Source organism: Aedes albopictus, chromosome 2, assembly GCF_035046485.1.
Source record: "Aedes albopictus strain Foshan chromosome 2, AalbF5, whole genome shotgun sequence".
Classification (NCBI taxonomy): Eukaryota; Metazoa; Arthropoda; class Insecta; order Diptera; family Culicidae; genus Aedes; species Aedes albopictus.
The window spans coordinates 404,896,499-404,913,698 of NC_085137.1; the positions used below are offsets into that span (position 1 = coordinate 404,896,499).

Here is a 17,200-nt window from a genome sequence, read left to right on the forward strand (position 1 = left end):
ACTGACCGTTGGCTGGTTGATTCGATCCAGCGACTTGAATGGTTGGTTGATGGCGGGTTTCCAAAATGGCGGAAATTGCCACCCGTGTTGGATGACAATGGAGTACCGTATCCTAGACACGGAAACGGAAGCTTGGTGTACTGGTGACGTAGCGAGGGCGAGGCGATTGACAACGGTGGCTAGTGGCTTGGAAGATGGCGGCGGTGGCTAACAAAACTCGGCCGGGTTTGGCGATGGCCGGACGGATGTCTGGATTTTCTCCAGCAGCAATGGCGTCTTGGCTGCTTGGACCTGGATGCGTTTTCACACCTCTTCCTATCTCACCGTGTCCTGCTCGGTCCTCCGGTACGGTGTCTGCCGAAAAATGCAAAGAAACAGAAAAAGGCCCGCTTCGTGGACCTGCCCACCAAATTAGTACCCTGTGACGTCATAGATTTAGCCTCTTACAATTTTGACACATTTTCACTTAACAATTAACAATTACCTTTTTCTTCTGTATTTCCTAATATAAACGTTGTAGATTATCACTATCTCGGCTAACGTTTGGATGTACGCATTCTATAAACAGTTTTAATCACATTAACTCACAATTAACAATTAACAACTATTTCTCTTTACTAACCGTACTAATTTCTAACCAATGCACGCTTTTAACACAACTAACAAAATAACTATTGTTTTTTGTACAATTACCACCTAAACAAAAGAAACAAAACACTAATTATTAACACTTCCACTTCTTCTTAACTTTACTCTAACCTTTTCAAAAACGGTTCTAATAAACTTCGCGCACTTCTAATACTTTCAGGATTTCCAGGCAATAAGAGAGTTTCCTCTGCGATTTTATCCTTTTTATAAAAATTGCAAATCATGGATGAGCCGAAGTTGTTCATCAATCGTTCCCGTCGTACATTCGGGAACGATTTTTGACAGTTATGCTCTAAACATAGCCATAATTGATTTTGGTTCCACCTATGGGACAGTAGTGCAAATCCGGGCGGGATTTTTATGTTATCCTGTCACGGAGAGTAGCTTACATTGCTCAAAAGCACCCACCCATACCGATAGAGTGTTGTGAGTGGAGCAGCGATCACTACACACATCAAGCCACTGTGTGCAGCCACTGACCCATTTAGTGTTAGTCGGATGTGTATTTATTTAAAGGGCGTATTATTCTATTGGGAAGAGGGAATATCAAATTGCGGTGGAGCCGACAAATAAAAATTGTAACCGCTGGTTACAACCAATCGGTATGTGTGTAGACCTCAACGGAGACTTTCGCTGCGGCATGGCATGTGGACAGCCTCAGACCTGACTCGTCCTCTTTCCACGGTCAACCACACCGCAGACAGCACACATTCCAAGGTTTGTCCCACTCATCCCGAATATCTACGGTCCGTGCCAAAGGGGGCCCTACGCACATTTGGCGAACCTGCCAGGAGCGTAGTTTTATTACTACGAATACATCAAGATTTTTTTTACTGAATATTGAGCGTCGAATAATACAGATACGCGGCATACGATAAAGTTTCTGGAAAGTGTGATTTTTTTCCCAACAAGTCTAGTTGCTGAAGGCAGGCAAAAGCACGCGATACGGGACGTTTCGTTAGATATGGTTTCTGAATATGGCTCGGGACGACTTCAGAATACTATTGTGGCTGAAGGAAAAGTGGTGGCTCAAAGCGCTACAGTAGCATATCTTGGATAACAAATAATTTGGCGAGTTGAGCATTGAAGATTTGTAAGCGAATCGGGACGTTCGTTATTGAATAACTCTTGCAAAATAATAATAACCAGCAGAACGAAAAACTTCGGGACGAAGCAGCCAGCAATATATGAAGCAAAAAAAAATGGTTTCCACAGTGTTTACGCGAGCAGCGCGATCGCTTTCCGAGTAGGGGCTCTCCAAAGTCTCCGGAAATAAAAAGACTATAACATGGCGCGAAAACTTACGAAAACTTTTACAGATCGGTCACATACACACAGACTTTTCCGGTGGAAGAGGGAAGCTCTTACCAATACGCACAACGTTTCACTGCTGCGCACGTGTACGCATACTAAAGTGGAATTAGTTTGTGTAGAGCTTTCACTTTGACAACTAGTTTACTGGACTTGTCAACGTGCAGTTGATCAGGTGGCACCCGCTTCAATTTGCGAAAAAAAAAATACAGTAAGAGTGCAGTCTTCAAGTAAAAAAAAATTAAAATGAATTGTTTGAATCGCAATACCGCTTTCTTCTAGCTCACACTCGTACGGACCGCCAAGATTTTGTGTGTGTTAAAACTGAGCAAATGTGGTAATCACAGCAATCTAATATGGATTGTTTATTGTGATACATTTCAGGTTATTTCGTATCGAACCAATCAACAATGGCAAGCGAGGGAAAATACGTGCGGAATGCTGACAGCGACGACGATGCCGACCGGGAGTCTGAATGCTCTAGCGAACCAGATTATGAAGATACGTTGAATGATGGAAGTGCTGGGAGCGATACCCTGAGTGAAAGCGATTCTTCTTCGGAGAACGAAAACCCGACAACCATGGATGCGAAAGGCGACGACGGAATTCCGAACACGCAAGCCGACCAGGAAGAAACCCAGACAACGCCGAATGGCAACGCAGAGACACTGGAGAAAATTGAGCGCACCCAAAAGGAGCTGATGACGTTGATCAACAGTTTGGACAAGCCCGATCGTCCACGCGCCCTTGCTGCTGTACCTGTCAGTGCTATTCGCGAAAATTGGAACCCAACATACGAACGTATCGGTCAGGCTCCTGCTTCATCTGCGTCTATCCGTTGGGACCACATCAAGCCGTTCCCTAGCGGCATAGCAGCTAACAAGATGTGGGAATCCTGGAATAAGTATTTGGAAAACTTTGAAATGGCGGCCTCTCTAGGAAATGCCAACGACCCGGTACAACGAGCGCAGTTACTATTTTTGACGATGGGAGAAGAGCTCCAAGGCATTGTTCGAGCTGCCGGGCTACGTCCGAAATTGGACGAACCAGATTGCTATAACTTGTTCGTTAAAAACGTCCACGATTACCTTCGGTCTATGACAGACACATCGGCGGAGCACGAGTCCTTCTCCAACATGAAGCAGGAACCGGACGAATCAGCTGTGATTTTCCATGCCAGATTGATGGAGAAAGTTAGGCTATGCGGCTACGCTGAGGCAGACCAGGAGCGCTTCGTCAGGGCGCAGTTGCTAAAAGGACTCAGGAACAAGGAACTTGCGAAGGCTGCCAGGACGTACGGGCACGAAATCAACTTTATCGTCCAGTCGGCTGCTAGAGACGAGGCTTATCAAGTGGAAACGGCAGATATTCCAAAGCGTGAAACAGACGTGTATGCGGTTCAGAAAAGCGATTGGCGGCGACCGACTCGCGACCAACGAAAGCGCACAAGGGACAACGACTCTGATGGCAACCACGATGCGAAACGATACCGAGGGAACGGAGGGCGCGCACTGGGACGGCGATCACGGTGCTCTAGATGCAATCGCCCAGCTCACCAGAATGTCCAGATGTGTCCGGCCTTGAACAAACGGTGTAATGCGTGTCGCGAACTGGGACATTTTGTTGCCACATGCAGACGCAAGCAAGTGAACGCGATCCACCATCAGGACTCGAAACCTGCCCGTCCGGCTTGGAGTGATGATGAAACGGATAAGAAGGAGGTATTTAATCATTCATGAATTGATGTTTACTAAATAAAGTGCTGTTTTTCAGTAATAAGTCAAATCCTTGTTTAACTTTTTGACACCTTTATACTTCCGTTTCAGGAAGTAAATGCGCTTTCTCTCAGTGACGTGTTGGTCGATTGTTCTCTAGGATCTTCCTCGCTAATCAAATTAATGATTGACTCTGGTGCCGACGTCAACGTAATTGGGGGGCATGATTGGAAATGGCTGAAACGGGAGTACAGCACGGGTCAGGCACTGCTCAAACTAAATAAGTCTCCTACGGACAAAGTTTTGAAAGCTTATGGCTCGTGTAACCCGATGCCGATAGAATGTGCGTTCCAGGCGGAGATTACTGTTCCGGGCACTACGAAACCAGCGGTGGTTGCGACATTCTACGTTGTATCTAACGGACGACGCTCATTGCTCGGCCGGTCGACGGCTAGTGACCTGAAATTGCTGCAAATTAACGCTAACGTAGATAACTGCGAAATATCAGATGACGATGGAACATTCCCAAAGATGCCAGGTGTCCGAGTAAAGTTCAGTGTGGACAAGACGGTGCCACCAAGCAGAAATGCTTACTTTAATGTCCCGGCCGCGTATCGAGATGGTGCACGCAGTCGATTATCAGAAATGGAATCCCGAGGCATCATTGAGAAAGTTCAAAGCGCACCGGAATGGATTAGCGGAATGTCCGCCGTGCCAAAAGGCAAAAATGACTTCCGGTTGGTGGTCAATATGAGAGGCCCAAACAAAGCGATTAAGCGAGAGTACTACAGACTACCTTTGCTGGAGGAAATGAAGGTTAAACTGTATGGCGCGAAATACTTCTCGAAGTTGGACTTGCGAAACGCTTACTACCATCTCGAGCTGTGTGAGGAGTCACGGGACCTTACTACATTTCTAACGGAGGATGGGATGTTTCGTTTCACGCGCCTCATGTTCGGCGTGAATTGCGCACCCGAAATATTCCAGAGAGAAATGGTGCGGATCCTGGCCAACGTGAAAAATGTGATCGTGTATATTGATGATATACTGATTTTTGCGAGAACAATTGAAGAGCTACGTAGCACTGTGGCGCAAGTACTAAGCATACTCAAAGCCAACAACCTCACCGTTAATGATTCGAAATGTGAGTTCGACAAAATACGTATTCAATTCCTAGGCCACGAGGTAGATGAAAACGGCTTCCACGTCGAGAAAGCAAAGATTGACAGCATCTTGAATTTCCGTTCTCCAGCTACGGTGTCAGAATTGAAAAGCTTCCTAGGGCTAGCATCGTTCATTAGCCCCTATATTCAGGGATTTGCAGACATCAGTAGACCGTTATGGGCCGTTGCATCCAAGAACTCGTGGACGTGGACCTCACAACAGCAGAAATCATTTGACATAATCAAAGAGCGTATTGCACAGTGCACAGTTTCGCTTGGATTTTTCTCACAGGACGAGAGAACCATTTTGTATACCGATGCTTCTCCTGTAGCCTTGGGGGCAGTCCTTATTCAAGAAGGTAAATGGTCGGTAGAAAATTGAGAAAACAAAAAATATTTATTTTTATCTGTTTTATTTAAGGTAAAGATCGGAATGCCAGAATTATCAGTTTTGCCTCGAAAGCGCTGACTGATACCGAGAAACGGTACCCACAGTACCAAAGAGAAGCGTTGAGTGCCGTCTGGGCCGTGGAACATTTCGCCTATTTCTTGTTGGGAAGACGGTTCACCCTGCGTACCGACGCGCAAGGTGTGGCGTTTATACTTAATCGAACCAGAGAGGACTCCAAGAGGGCACTCACCAGGGCGGATGGCTGGGCACTCAGGCTAAGCCCATACGATTATGAAATCGAATACGTTCGCGGCATAGAGAACATCGCCGATCCCTCATCTCGTCTGTACGTTGGAGACGACGACCCCTTCAATGAAGAATGCAGCCCTTGGGAGGTAGCATCGCTTGAAGCCAACGCGATTGAGTTTTTGACTGAAAAGGAGATCAAGGAAGAGACCTCTCAAGACGCCATGCTCCAACAGGTCATACAAGCTTTAACAACGGGAGTGTGGCCCAATAATCTTCCTGTGTATCGAGCCCTCGAACAAGACTTATCGGTGCGAGATGGACTCGTCATTAAAACTGGAAGCGTCATAATCCCCGAACGGCTACGTACAAAGGCACTCGAGGCGGCCCATTCAGGGCATCCATCCTCATCGAAAATGAAAACAATACTACGACAACGTGTGTGGTGGCCAGGTATGCCACGTGATGCAGAAAAGTGGAGTGAGTCATGTTCAACTTGTGCGATTAACGGAAGACCAGAGAAAACGACACCAATGCAACGCGTGTTTGCTCCCAAAGTCGTCTGGGATACGATTGCGTTGGACTTTAATGGGCCATACGCCAGGTTTGGTGGTATATCCATTCTAGTCGTCGTCGACTATCGGTCGCGCTACCTCATGGCTAAGCCCGTGAAAAGTACATCATTTGAGCATACTAAGGCGGCACTTGAGAGCATCTTTGAAAAGGAAGGTTTTCCCAGAGTAATCAAGACCGACAATGGTCCCCCCTTCAACGGGGAGGACTACAAACGTTATTGCACAGAACGTGGCATAGAATTGACCTACTCCACCCCTCTATTCCCTCAACAGAATGGCCTGGCTGAGGGATACATGAAGATCATAAATAAGGCCATGAGCTCTGCGGTTTGTAATAGTACAAATTTTGTCGACGAAGTACGCGCTGCAGTCCAAGCTCATAATGCTGCCGTGCATCGTGTAACTAAAATTGCACCAGAAGAGGTCATGAGTGGGCGGAAAATTAAACGAGGCTTACCGCTTGTCAACCGCGAAAAGGTTGAAATCGATGAGGACCTTTTGGACAAACTTGACCGCGACGAAAAGTTATCAGGAAAGCGACGCGAGGATTCCCGAAGAGGCGCTCGGCCATGTCGCGTGAAACCTGGTGACTCAGTTGTCATCGAGCGAACGAATCGTGCCAAAGGAGATTCACGATTCTGTCCTAAGCAGTATGTCGTATCAGGAGAACGGAACGGAAACTTGACACTTGTAGGAAACGATGGCCACACTCTTAAAAGGCACGTATCTCAAACCAAAAAAGTAAGCCTGTGGCGCGATACGAGCAAGCCGACATCTGTAGGAGATCCACAACCGGAGGAGGCGATGCTACCAAGATCATCCAGAAATAAAAAGACCCCTTCATACTTGAAGGATTACGTACAAGTCATTGAGGACAACTAGTGGTTTTCTGTTTTTTTTCACAAGTATATGTTCACCATCAAACTTGAATTCGCAATAAATACATTTCAATCAGTTTTGTTTAAAGATAGTCTAAAACACCTTAGTTTTTTTTTCAACTGTTTCTTTTTTATTGGGAAGAAGAGAGATGTGGGTGGTACAATACCTTATTATCAATGAACTTGGACTGAACCAATAAGGAAAGGCCCTTTGGAGATACCAATCGGTATGTGTGTAGACCTCAACGGAGACTTTCGCAGCGGCATGGCATGTGGACAGCCTCAGACCTGACTCGTCCTCTTTCCACGGTCAACCACACCGCAGACAGCACACATTCCAAGGTTTGTCCCACTCATCCCGAATATCTACGGTCCGTGCCAAAGGGGGCCCTACGCACAGTGTGTTAAAGGCAAGCAGTGTAGAGATCCGTTTAACAACAGTCATGAACGAGCGACCCGTCCCCTGGAGCGAGTACATTCGGACGTCTGTGGACCAATAGACCCTCGAGGCTGGGATGGCTCGCGGTATTTCGTGTCCTTTGTTGATGACTACAGCCATTTCGCCATCATCTACAACATCAAGAGATAGTCGCAAGTGTTTGAATGTTTCAAGGAGTATGAAGCGATGGTGTCGTCTCAGTGGAACTTGAAAATTAGTAAGCTGACCGTGGACCAAGGAAGAGAGTACTGCTCGAATGACCAGCGGAAGTTCTACAAGACAAAGGGCATTCAAATTCAGCCAACAGTCGCTTATTCGCCTCAGCAAAATGGAGTGGCGGAGAGATTTAATCGCACCATGGTGGAGAAGATTCGAAGCATGCTGATTAGACCGATGCAAATTTTGAAATTTTCGATCCCCTATGCTTAATCGATGCCAAATTAGGTTCTGATTATCCTAACAAAATTTGAGCTCATTCGGATCAAATTTGATTGAGCACACGAAATTTAAAGATTGTATGAGAATTACAATGGGAAAGTCAAACTTTCATTTGCACAAGTTGAAACTTTTTCCCATGTTGCGTTTAAAATGAAACCAATGTGGATTCGTATAGCTGCCATTGCAATCTTTCACATTGCCGAAGATACCACACACGTGAAACATACAAAAAATTTGCTATTCATAAAAATGTAACTTTAAATCTTTTTAAATGATGTTTCTCTTTGCTTTATGGGAACACTGCCCGCGGAAATTTCTGCCTAGTAGGCCGATGGAAGCGTTGCTGATTGATTCAAGAATGCCCAAGAACATGTGGTGTGAAGCTGCCCTTACTGCTACGTACCTGATCAACAGAAGTCCGACAGCTGTTATTCCGGAGAATGTTACATCAGCCGAACGTTGGATGAAAGCTAAACCAGATGTAGGGAAGCTGCGAATCTTCGGGTGCAAGGCCTATGCGTGGATACCGAGCCAACTGAGAAAGAAGCTGGATGATAAGAGTCGTGAAGCGGTCATGATAGGTCATGCTCCCAACGGGTACCGTTTGTGGGACAGATCATCAAGAAAGGTTTTCATTGCTCGGGATGTCCGATTTGACGAAACTTGCTTGCCGTGATCTTCTGGTTATACCCATACGTTACGAGCAAGAGGGGGAAAATCGAGATACTGCAGACGTAGTGGATGCCGGTTTCCAAGACAATTTCGAAGTAACAGATGATGAATACGAAGAGGCAGAGAATCCATCTGGTGATGAACGCAATGAACTTGCAGAAGAGGAAGCAAATCCTGGTGCGCTCCCTTCGCAACTAAGACGTGAAGACTGTATAGAGTCCAACACGAGGCGCAGCGAACGGGAGCGCAGGCTCTCAGGTAAGTTTTTGAATTATTTCCCCGGTTTAAGAGCGACATCTGCTGTTAAAACGTCCTCCCACCCAGATCCTCCGGATTCCTATGATGAAATCATTGAACGTGACGATCGTGACTTTTGGATTGTTGCTATAAATGACGAGCTCAAATCCATGGACGACAACGGAGTGTGGAAACTGGTTCGATGCCCTGCTGGAGCAAGACCGCTGCAGTCCAAGTGGGTATTCTGTACGAAGCATGACGAGAACGGTAATACGATCAGGCATAAAGCGAGGTTCGTTGTCTTCAGAAACCTGGAGTGGATTTTCAAGACACGTATGCACCAGTGGCGAAGCTGACTACCATAAGAACTGTGCTAGCGGTCGGAACTCAGAAGAAATGCTACTTCCATCAAATGGACGTGAAAACCGCCTTTCTGCATGGCGAGTTGCAAGAATCGATCTTCATGACAGTTCCGAAGGGCGTGAAGGCTAAACCTGGTGACCACTTGCGTGCGCAGCCTTTTCTTTTTTCTCGCTCGTTGATTTTGTTGAACGCAAGAAAGAGCGAGATAAAAGAGGGGGCAAATTCCCCCTCTATTATCTGTTTCTTTCGCGTGTTTGTTTACCAGAGTGAGTGAGAGAAAAGAAAAAGCTGCGCACGCTACAGGGTGCGACAGGAAAAAATGCGAAAAGTTCAAGGCACTATTACACACTAAATATGGGATATATATGACTATTTTTTCATGACAGTGTATCAGTCAATGTCTATATTCTAGCATTGAAAAATAAAAATGAACATATTTGATGTTTAACATGTGATAATGTAAGCCTAATAAGCGGGTATCAATAAACTGCGCGCCCAATGCTCATTTAACAAAATGACTATAACAGTATCAAAATTAGCTTAAATTTGATGAACAATCAGGCCACACTGATCCAGAGCCATGTGGTTTCACATACTAGATGAAATAAGTACATATATTTGATGATATTGTAGAAAAAAATAAAAATGTTGTTTTATCAGATACGAAATATAGCGACCTGTGTACTTTTCTGCGGTTTGAAAATTCTGAGTGACTTCAACTTCAGGCGCCGCCCTGTCGGCTAGTGACCAAAATGGGAAAATTTTTAATTAACTTTTCAGAAAACTAGCCTGTTATAGATCATGGAACGTTGAAACATAGATTGGTTAATGTCAAATGGACGAAAACGAGGTTTGTAGTTGAAAAACACTTTCGCATTTTTTTCCTGCCGCATACTGTAGAGCTGGTGACGTGTGTCAGCTGCAGAAATCCCTTTATGGCCTTAAGCAATCCCCCCGTTGCTGGAACGAGAAATTCAACAGTGTCATGGTGAAACTCGGATTCCAGAGATCGAAGCACGATTATTGTCTCTACGTTCGGAAAGGGAGAACCGATGAAGAAACTATCTATTTGGTGCTGTATGTTGATGACCTCCTGGACCTCGCTGGACCCAAATTACGCATAATCGAGGATTTGAAGAACAAGCTGACTCAGGAATTCAAGATGACGGATTGCGGTGGAGTGAATTACTTCCTTGGAATGAAAATTCAATATGATCACTCGCGTGGAAGAATGCTTCTGTCCCAGAGCTCTGCCATTGAGAAAATTCTGGAGAAGTTTCGGATGAAGGAATGCAACTCAACTCGAAGTCCAATTGAAAGAGGCCTTCAACTGAAACGGAATACTACTGAAGAAATCCAGCAACTCTCTCTCTCTTCTTGGCGTAACGTCCTCATTGGGACAAAGCCTGCTTCTCAGCTTAGTGTTCTATGAGCACTTCCACAGTTATTAACTGAGAGCTTCCTCTGCCAATGACCATTTTGCATGTGTATATCGTGTGGCAGGCACGAAGATACTCTATGCCCAAGGAAGTCAAGGAAATTTCCTTTACGAAAAGATCCTGGACCGACTGGGAATCGAACCCGTCACCCTCAGCATGGTCATGCTGAATACCCGTGCTTTTACCGCCTTGGCTATATGGGCCCTATTCAGGAACCTTACCGGGAATTACTTGGAAGTCTGATGTACTGTATGATGTGCACCCGGCCAGACCTCTGCTTCTCGGTTGGATAGCTTGGAAGATTTCAGCAGCAGCCTGGAGAACGACACTGGACAGCACTGAAACGTGTGGTGCGATACTTGAAGGGATCACAACAATTGGCGATGAAGTTCGAGAGACATGAAAGCCACCAACCACTGACTGGATTTGCCGACGCAGATTGGGCCGGTGACCAAGAAGACCGTAATATCAGTAAGTGGCTTTATATTCAAAGTTTACGGGAATACGGTGTCTTGGTCGAGTGAGAAACAGGCGAGCGTTGCGATGTCCTCAAGCGAAGCTGAATATATTGCTTTGAGTTCTGCAGCCACTGAAGCAATTTGGCTGACAGGAATTCTGAATGACTAGGCGTGACTGGTATTGAACCTGTAAAGATTTTTGAAGATAACCACGGGTGTATCGGTATGGCAAAGAATTTTGAATCAAAACGTGCAAAACATATCGACATCCGGTATCATTTTATACAAGATCAAATTTCTGAAGGAAAGATTGAAGTATTGCCGATTGGGACGAAAAATCAATTGGCGGACATTTGTACCAAGGCCCTGGATGGTGAGCAGTTCCTAATCCTGCGACAGCGCCTAGGACCAAGGATGGAAGAAAATCACTTCTAGTGACAAATGATACAGGATACGAACAATCCAAGATTGCCTTTGCTCTTACAGTAGCATGATGCCGACACCCTCGCCCCGTGCTTGCATCATGGGATCATAGGCAATCAAAGCATCTGATGCACGCTTTATCATGGGATCACACGTTATCGGATCATGTTACAAGTCGTGATAAATTTTATTCATCACGATTTTCATCACGATTTAAACCACTTATGGACCAATAAACACAATTCATGATTTAAAACAATACATTCATTGGCATGTCTTGATATTACAGCAACAAGAATACACAAAAAGTGAATAATTTCCGGTGTTTATCATTTCCACTTCATGATAACGATCGCATCATGGCTGCACATGCCTCGCGATTCAATTTTCGCGGAGCGTGGTTTGTTATAATGCTTGACGACAAGGTTCTATCGTTGTTGCTATGATCGCGCGATGCGCTTCAACCGCGACACATTCGGGATCTTATCATGATCACTAGATTTCCATCCTTGCCTAGGACTAACCGATCGAGAGGGGGTGTAATCGAAGATGCCTTTGATCAAGCGCGTAAGCGATCGTTAGCAACGTATTGATCATACCTAAACAAGCCCTCCTGAAGTGTAGAAGTGTACCTGAAGTTTTTTGTCAATAAACCAATTTGTTCTTGTTCGTTACTCGCGTGTTCTTTTCTGAGTTCCGGAAAGATCGAACCTCTTCAGTCATTTTAAGTAAAAAGAAAATCGTCGAATGAGTGTAATCAGTTTCGTACTTTTTAATTCCGCCCTGTGTTGCGTATCTGTCAAAGGATAAGCAACACAGGGCGGAATTAAAAGGTACGAAACTGATTACACTCATTCGAAGAGGGTATTCTGCTTAGAGGGTTCGAAAAGTCGGTACAAGAAGAAAATCGTGTTAAGTACTGTTCCTTTGAATTCCACTAAGAATTTGCATCCTTTGACAGATACGTATTTCGACCTCAACTGTAAGGTCGTCTTCAGTGTCTTGTACGACCTTACAGTTGAGGTCGAAATACGTATCTGTCAAAGGATGCAAATTCTTAGTGGAATTCAAAGGAACAGTACTTAACACGATTTTCTTTTTACTTACAGATATTCCCCTAACAAGCCCAGGTTAATCATCGTCATTTTAAGGTGATTTTCATCCCATATAAGAATGTATGAGGAAAAAAACCAAGATGGATTATTTTAAAACGCTCATATTCTGAATCTAGAGGTTCAAAAATAAGGTTCTAAAACTTTGAGGTGCATTCACTTTTCATAATACTTCTCTTGGACATAGCGTGGGCCAGAAGGAAGTTCTAATGGATTTCCTGGAGAAATTGTAAAAGGAATCTCTGGATGTCTCCTTAGAGAACTCCCTGAAGAAATTTCTTGAAGAAAAACTGGAGCAATTCCAAAATTGGAGGTATTGGCTTCTTTAACGGTGTTGAGATAATTGCATATTCGGCACCAACATTTCAAAAGGGCGTAACTACATTTACAACCAATGCCTTCTCACAAAGCTGTGGAGCGTATCCCATCCCTCTCGAGCAATCCACTAGCACAAATAGAAAGATAAAATCCTCCTCTTTCGAATAATGGATGTGAATTGCGTGAGATGAATGAAATACGACCCACAGCTCTGTGAGAAGGCATTGGTTGCAAAAGCAGTTACGCCCTTTTGAAATGTTGGTGCCGATATTTTGAATATACCCGGGCCCGGGAACCTATTTAAAAATCAATTTGAAGTTTGTATGGGAGCGTTTTGTTGAAGTTTGTACTGGGCGGAGCAGTCGCGTGGTGATTTCAAAAAATCTATTTGGAGTTGACTTTGGGTATTAAAATAAAGTTCTAAAAATCTGAAAAAAAAATCAAAGTGGTTCATAAAAAGGTACTATTTCGCGTAAAATTAAAAAATCAATCATATTTTCAAAATTAAAAACCCCAATTGCTGGAGGAATTTCCTGGTGGAATCCCTTGGAAGAATTCCTGGGAGAATTCTTGGAGGAGTTCCTGGAGGTATATCTAGAGGAATTACTGGAAGAATCCCTGCAGTGATTCCCAGAAGAATCTCTGAAAGAATTCCTGTAAAAATTATTTTTTATTCAATAATTTCGTCAATCGACGCAGATTACATACATATACGATTTATAGTCCCAACTTTGGCGTAGTTTGTTCGGTGGTTGTTACTTACGAATGGGGAGGTATCTTAAGAGGAATTTCCGGAGGAATCCCTGTGGGGATTCCTGGAAGAAGCCCTGTAGGAATTCCCGGAGGAATCCCTAGAGGAATCTCTGTAGAAATTCATGGAGAAATCCCTGGAGCAATTCCCAGAAAAAAATTCTGAAGAAATTGCTAGAGGAATTCCTGAAGAAATCCCAAGAAGATTTTCTGAAGAAATAGCAGAAGGAATTCTTGAAAAAATCCTGAAATATCCCAGGAAGGGTGTGTGGAGGATATTCTAGAGGAATGTCTGTAGAAATTGCTGGAGGAATTTCAGAAGATCCCCCAGGAGGAATCCGGAAAGCAATCCCAATAGGAATTCCTTAGGTAATCTAAACAATTCCTGGATGGATTTCTAGAGGAGTTCCTGAAAGAATTACAGGATAAATACTTGGATAATTTCGGATAAAATTATTGGAGCAATCTACAGAAATATCTAAACGAACGTTTGGTGTAATTCCTTTGAGATTCCTGATAAGTATCCCAAGAAGTATCCTTGAAAAAGCACTGAAATAATTATGGAGGAATCTCCAAAGATATTCCAGGATAAGTTCCCGGAGGAATGTCTGGTGAAATCCTTAGCGGAATTCTTAAAGGAATCTCTGGAGGAATCCATGATGGAATCACTGAAGGAAGCTATAGCAAAATTCCTGGAGGAATTCTTCGATGCACTTTTGCAGAAGTATCTGTAAGATTTTTGAAGGAATCGCGGGAGGAATTCCTGAAGCATTTCTTGCAACAAACCCTGATACAATCACTATCGGAACCCCGTAACAAGTCCGTACGTACTAGAGAACATTTATGAATTATGAGCTACCACACTCTAGCCGCATATTGTCTAGAAAGTCCTTCTCTTTTCTTATCGGTATCGGTTCCGACCAAGGTTCCGACATATCTGGAGAAATTGGGCATGTTGTTTTTGTATTCAATGAATAACAATCACGAAATTTAGCTATTTACCCGCCCTTGTTCTTTGGTAATGCCTGATTCCCATTGACAGTTACTGACCGACCCGGCTGACCAGTTAAAACGCTGGTTCGAGTCCTCTACAAAGTGATCCTTAACCGGATACAGAAGAAGAATGACGCAACTCTCCGACGGCAGCAAGCAGAATTCCGTGTCGGACGATCCTGTGTCAACCATATTGTCACGTTCCGTATCATCCTGGAGCAAATCAATGAATTCCAAGAGTCTCTCTACCTGATGTTCATTAATTACGAAAAAGCTTTCGACCGTCTCAATCACGGAAACATGTGGGAAGCCTGAGAAAATCATCGGCCTCATTGAAGCACAGTACAGGGCATTTTCGTGCAGAGTAGGTACTGCTCAACGGTGTCTGGTCCGATCCCATCCGGGACGTTGCTGGAGTGAGGCAAGGATGTATCATACTACCGCTACTGTACCTCATCGTAATCGACGAGATCCTGGTAGAAGCGATTGACCGTGAACCAAATCGTGGATTGCTGTGGCAGCCCATTACCATGGAGCACCTAAATGACTTCAAACTGGCTGATGACGTTGCTCTCCTAGCTCAACGGCGCTTTGATAGGCAGAGCAAGCTCGATGATCTTGCCAATCGCTCCTCAGCGGCAGGTCTTACCATCAACGTCAACAAGACCAAATCGTTGGATGTAAACACGGTCAACCCTTCCAGCTTTACGTTAGCTGGGCAATCAGTGGAGAATGTTGAAAGCTTCTAATATCTTGGTAGCCAAATGTCGGCCGATGGCGACACTAAGATCGACATAGGTGCTCGGATCAAGAAGGCGAGGGCTGCTTTTGCGGGTTTAAGATGTATGGGAAAACAACCAGATCAGTCGACGCACCAAAATCCGAATGATTTAACTCGAACATAAAATCCGTGCTGCCATACGCCAGTGCAACCTTGTGTGTATCAGTAGGGAACACGCAACGGCTGCAGGTCTTCATCAAAAGATGCCTGCGGTATATAATTCGTGCATGGTGGCCTCACAATTGGATCTCCAACGTGGAGCTCCATCGTCGATGTTATCAAAAGCCGATAGCAACAGAAATTCGAGAGCGAAAGTGAAGGTGGGTCGGCCACACTCTACGCAGGGGCGGAAACGAAACCTGCAAGCAAACGTTAGATTCGCAGCAGTGGCAGCAGAACCAGAGGATCATGGCGGCGCAGCCTCATCAACGAAATTCAGCAAGTTGACAAAAATTTGACCTGTCCACAGTAACTAGCGGGCCTGTAAGTATCAGGTATCAGGTATCAGAAGGCCGGCTCCAGAGGCACGTTATCCTCCATTTGGGATATTTGTGCCATCGCCATACATATGAGCCTATTTCATCATTTACCTGAGGGAGAATGGGACAAGGGATGGGAATTGGGAAAGGGAAAGGTGATGAAATAGGAAGGGGTGCCCTAGAAGAGGGAATGAACGCATAAGCGCAACGAGAGCTCATAGCTCATACCACAACGGGGTTAATCAGTGCCCTGAAAAGGACACTGTACAACGCATAAGCGTAAAAAGAGCCTATAGCTCATTGGAGGCAGCTTGCGACGTCATGCGACTTTCAATATGACATAGAAAGGCACGTCATCAAAAGCATCCTCAATATTCAAGAAATCACCCAAGCAAAAACTACGTTTGAGCGAGTGCTTTCTTGAAAACGTATACAACTTTGTGTAAAAGAGTCACTGTGGACATCCCAAATTGGGAGACTTGTGAGTTCACATGAACAGGCATGTTAGCCAGACGAACATCACAGATGTGATAATCGACAATGCGTTTCGAGCATTTCAGAAAGAACGACGTAACTAGATAAATCTGGAACTTATTCCTTCTTTTTACAACGCACGCACCCTTTCGGGATAAAACTACAGAGTAATTTCACGCCATGAAAATACCCAATAGAAAACTACAAGAGTTCAAAACATGTTTGAAAAACTCAAATCCCTCTGAAGAAAAATAGGACAAAGCCCCATTTGCTCCAGGAGATTTGAAGAAGTAAGCAGAGCTTTTTAGTGCCCACTAAATCGATTCTATAGCTACAATCCTCGGGGTAGAAGCTAAAGATTCGTAGCTATACAAAAGACTGGTTTATCCGAAGACATTTAGAACTTGAACAGGTCCGAGTTCCATTCAGGAATACCTCTTTCGGTCCGCACAGACCGCAGAGGACAAGCTTCTTTCAAAGCAGTAGCTATGGTATACCACAATGAAGGGCGTTGTAATAACAAAACCATAATGAAACTCTCTTGGAGCAGCAATGGAAGCGAGTTATCCATAAAATGTGATCGCAACCAATTATTACAGGTTCCCTAGCTTGTTGAGCAGGGACGCCTGAATACGCAAAGTTTGCGAAGGAACACTCCAAAGTGCGAAAAGGTCAAATGGAGAGTCCTCATCTGGCGCATGCCAATCAGTCAACCAACTGACAAATTCTGCTCATGCAGAGTTGGGTTAGGTGCAATTCTATGTTAAGTTAACCATGAACTGTACTACCTAAGTATTCCATCAAAGTGAAGCATCTCAAATCAATGTTTGAGCTACTTCAGATGCCAAATATCAGCGAAAAGATGCTGGAAACAAGAGCTTGCTTGAAGGCATCCAT

The 17,200-nt window shown here is 44.5% G+C and overlaps 1 protein-coding gene across 1 annotated transcript; it reads left to right on the plus strand.

Moving 5' to 3' along the window:
- Positions 1-3,835: 3,835 nt before the first annotated feature.
- Positions 3,836-7,320, plus strand: LOC134288447 (uncharacterized protein K02A2.6-like). Its single transcript, XM_062853362.1, has 2 exons — positions 3,836-5,196; positions 5,259-7,320. Exons 1-2 carry the CDS (start codon positions 3,858-3,860, stop codon positions 6,929-6,931), a joined length of 3,012 nt encoding a protein of 1,003 aa, XP_062709346.1. The 5' UTR covers positions 3,836-3,857; the 3' UTR covers positions 6,932-7,320.
- The last annotated feature ends 9,880 nt before the right edge of the window (positions 7,321-17,200 follow it).

Coding starts and splice junctions, on each gene's coding strand:
- LOC134288447 (XM_062853362.1), top strand. CDS start 3,858: ATGATTGACTCTGGTGCCGACGTCAACGTAATTGGGGGGCATGATTGG. Junction 5,197..5,258: donor GGCAGTCCTTATTCAAGAAG/GTAAATGGTCGG, acceptor GTTTTATTTAAG/GTAAAGATCGGAATGCCAGA.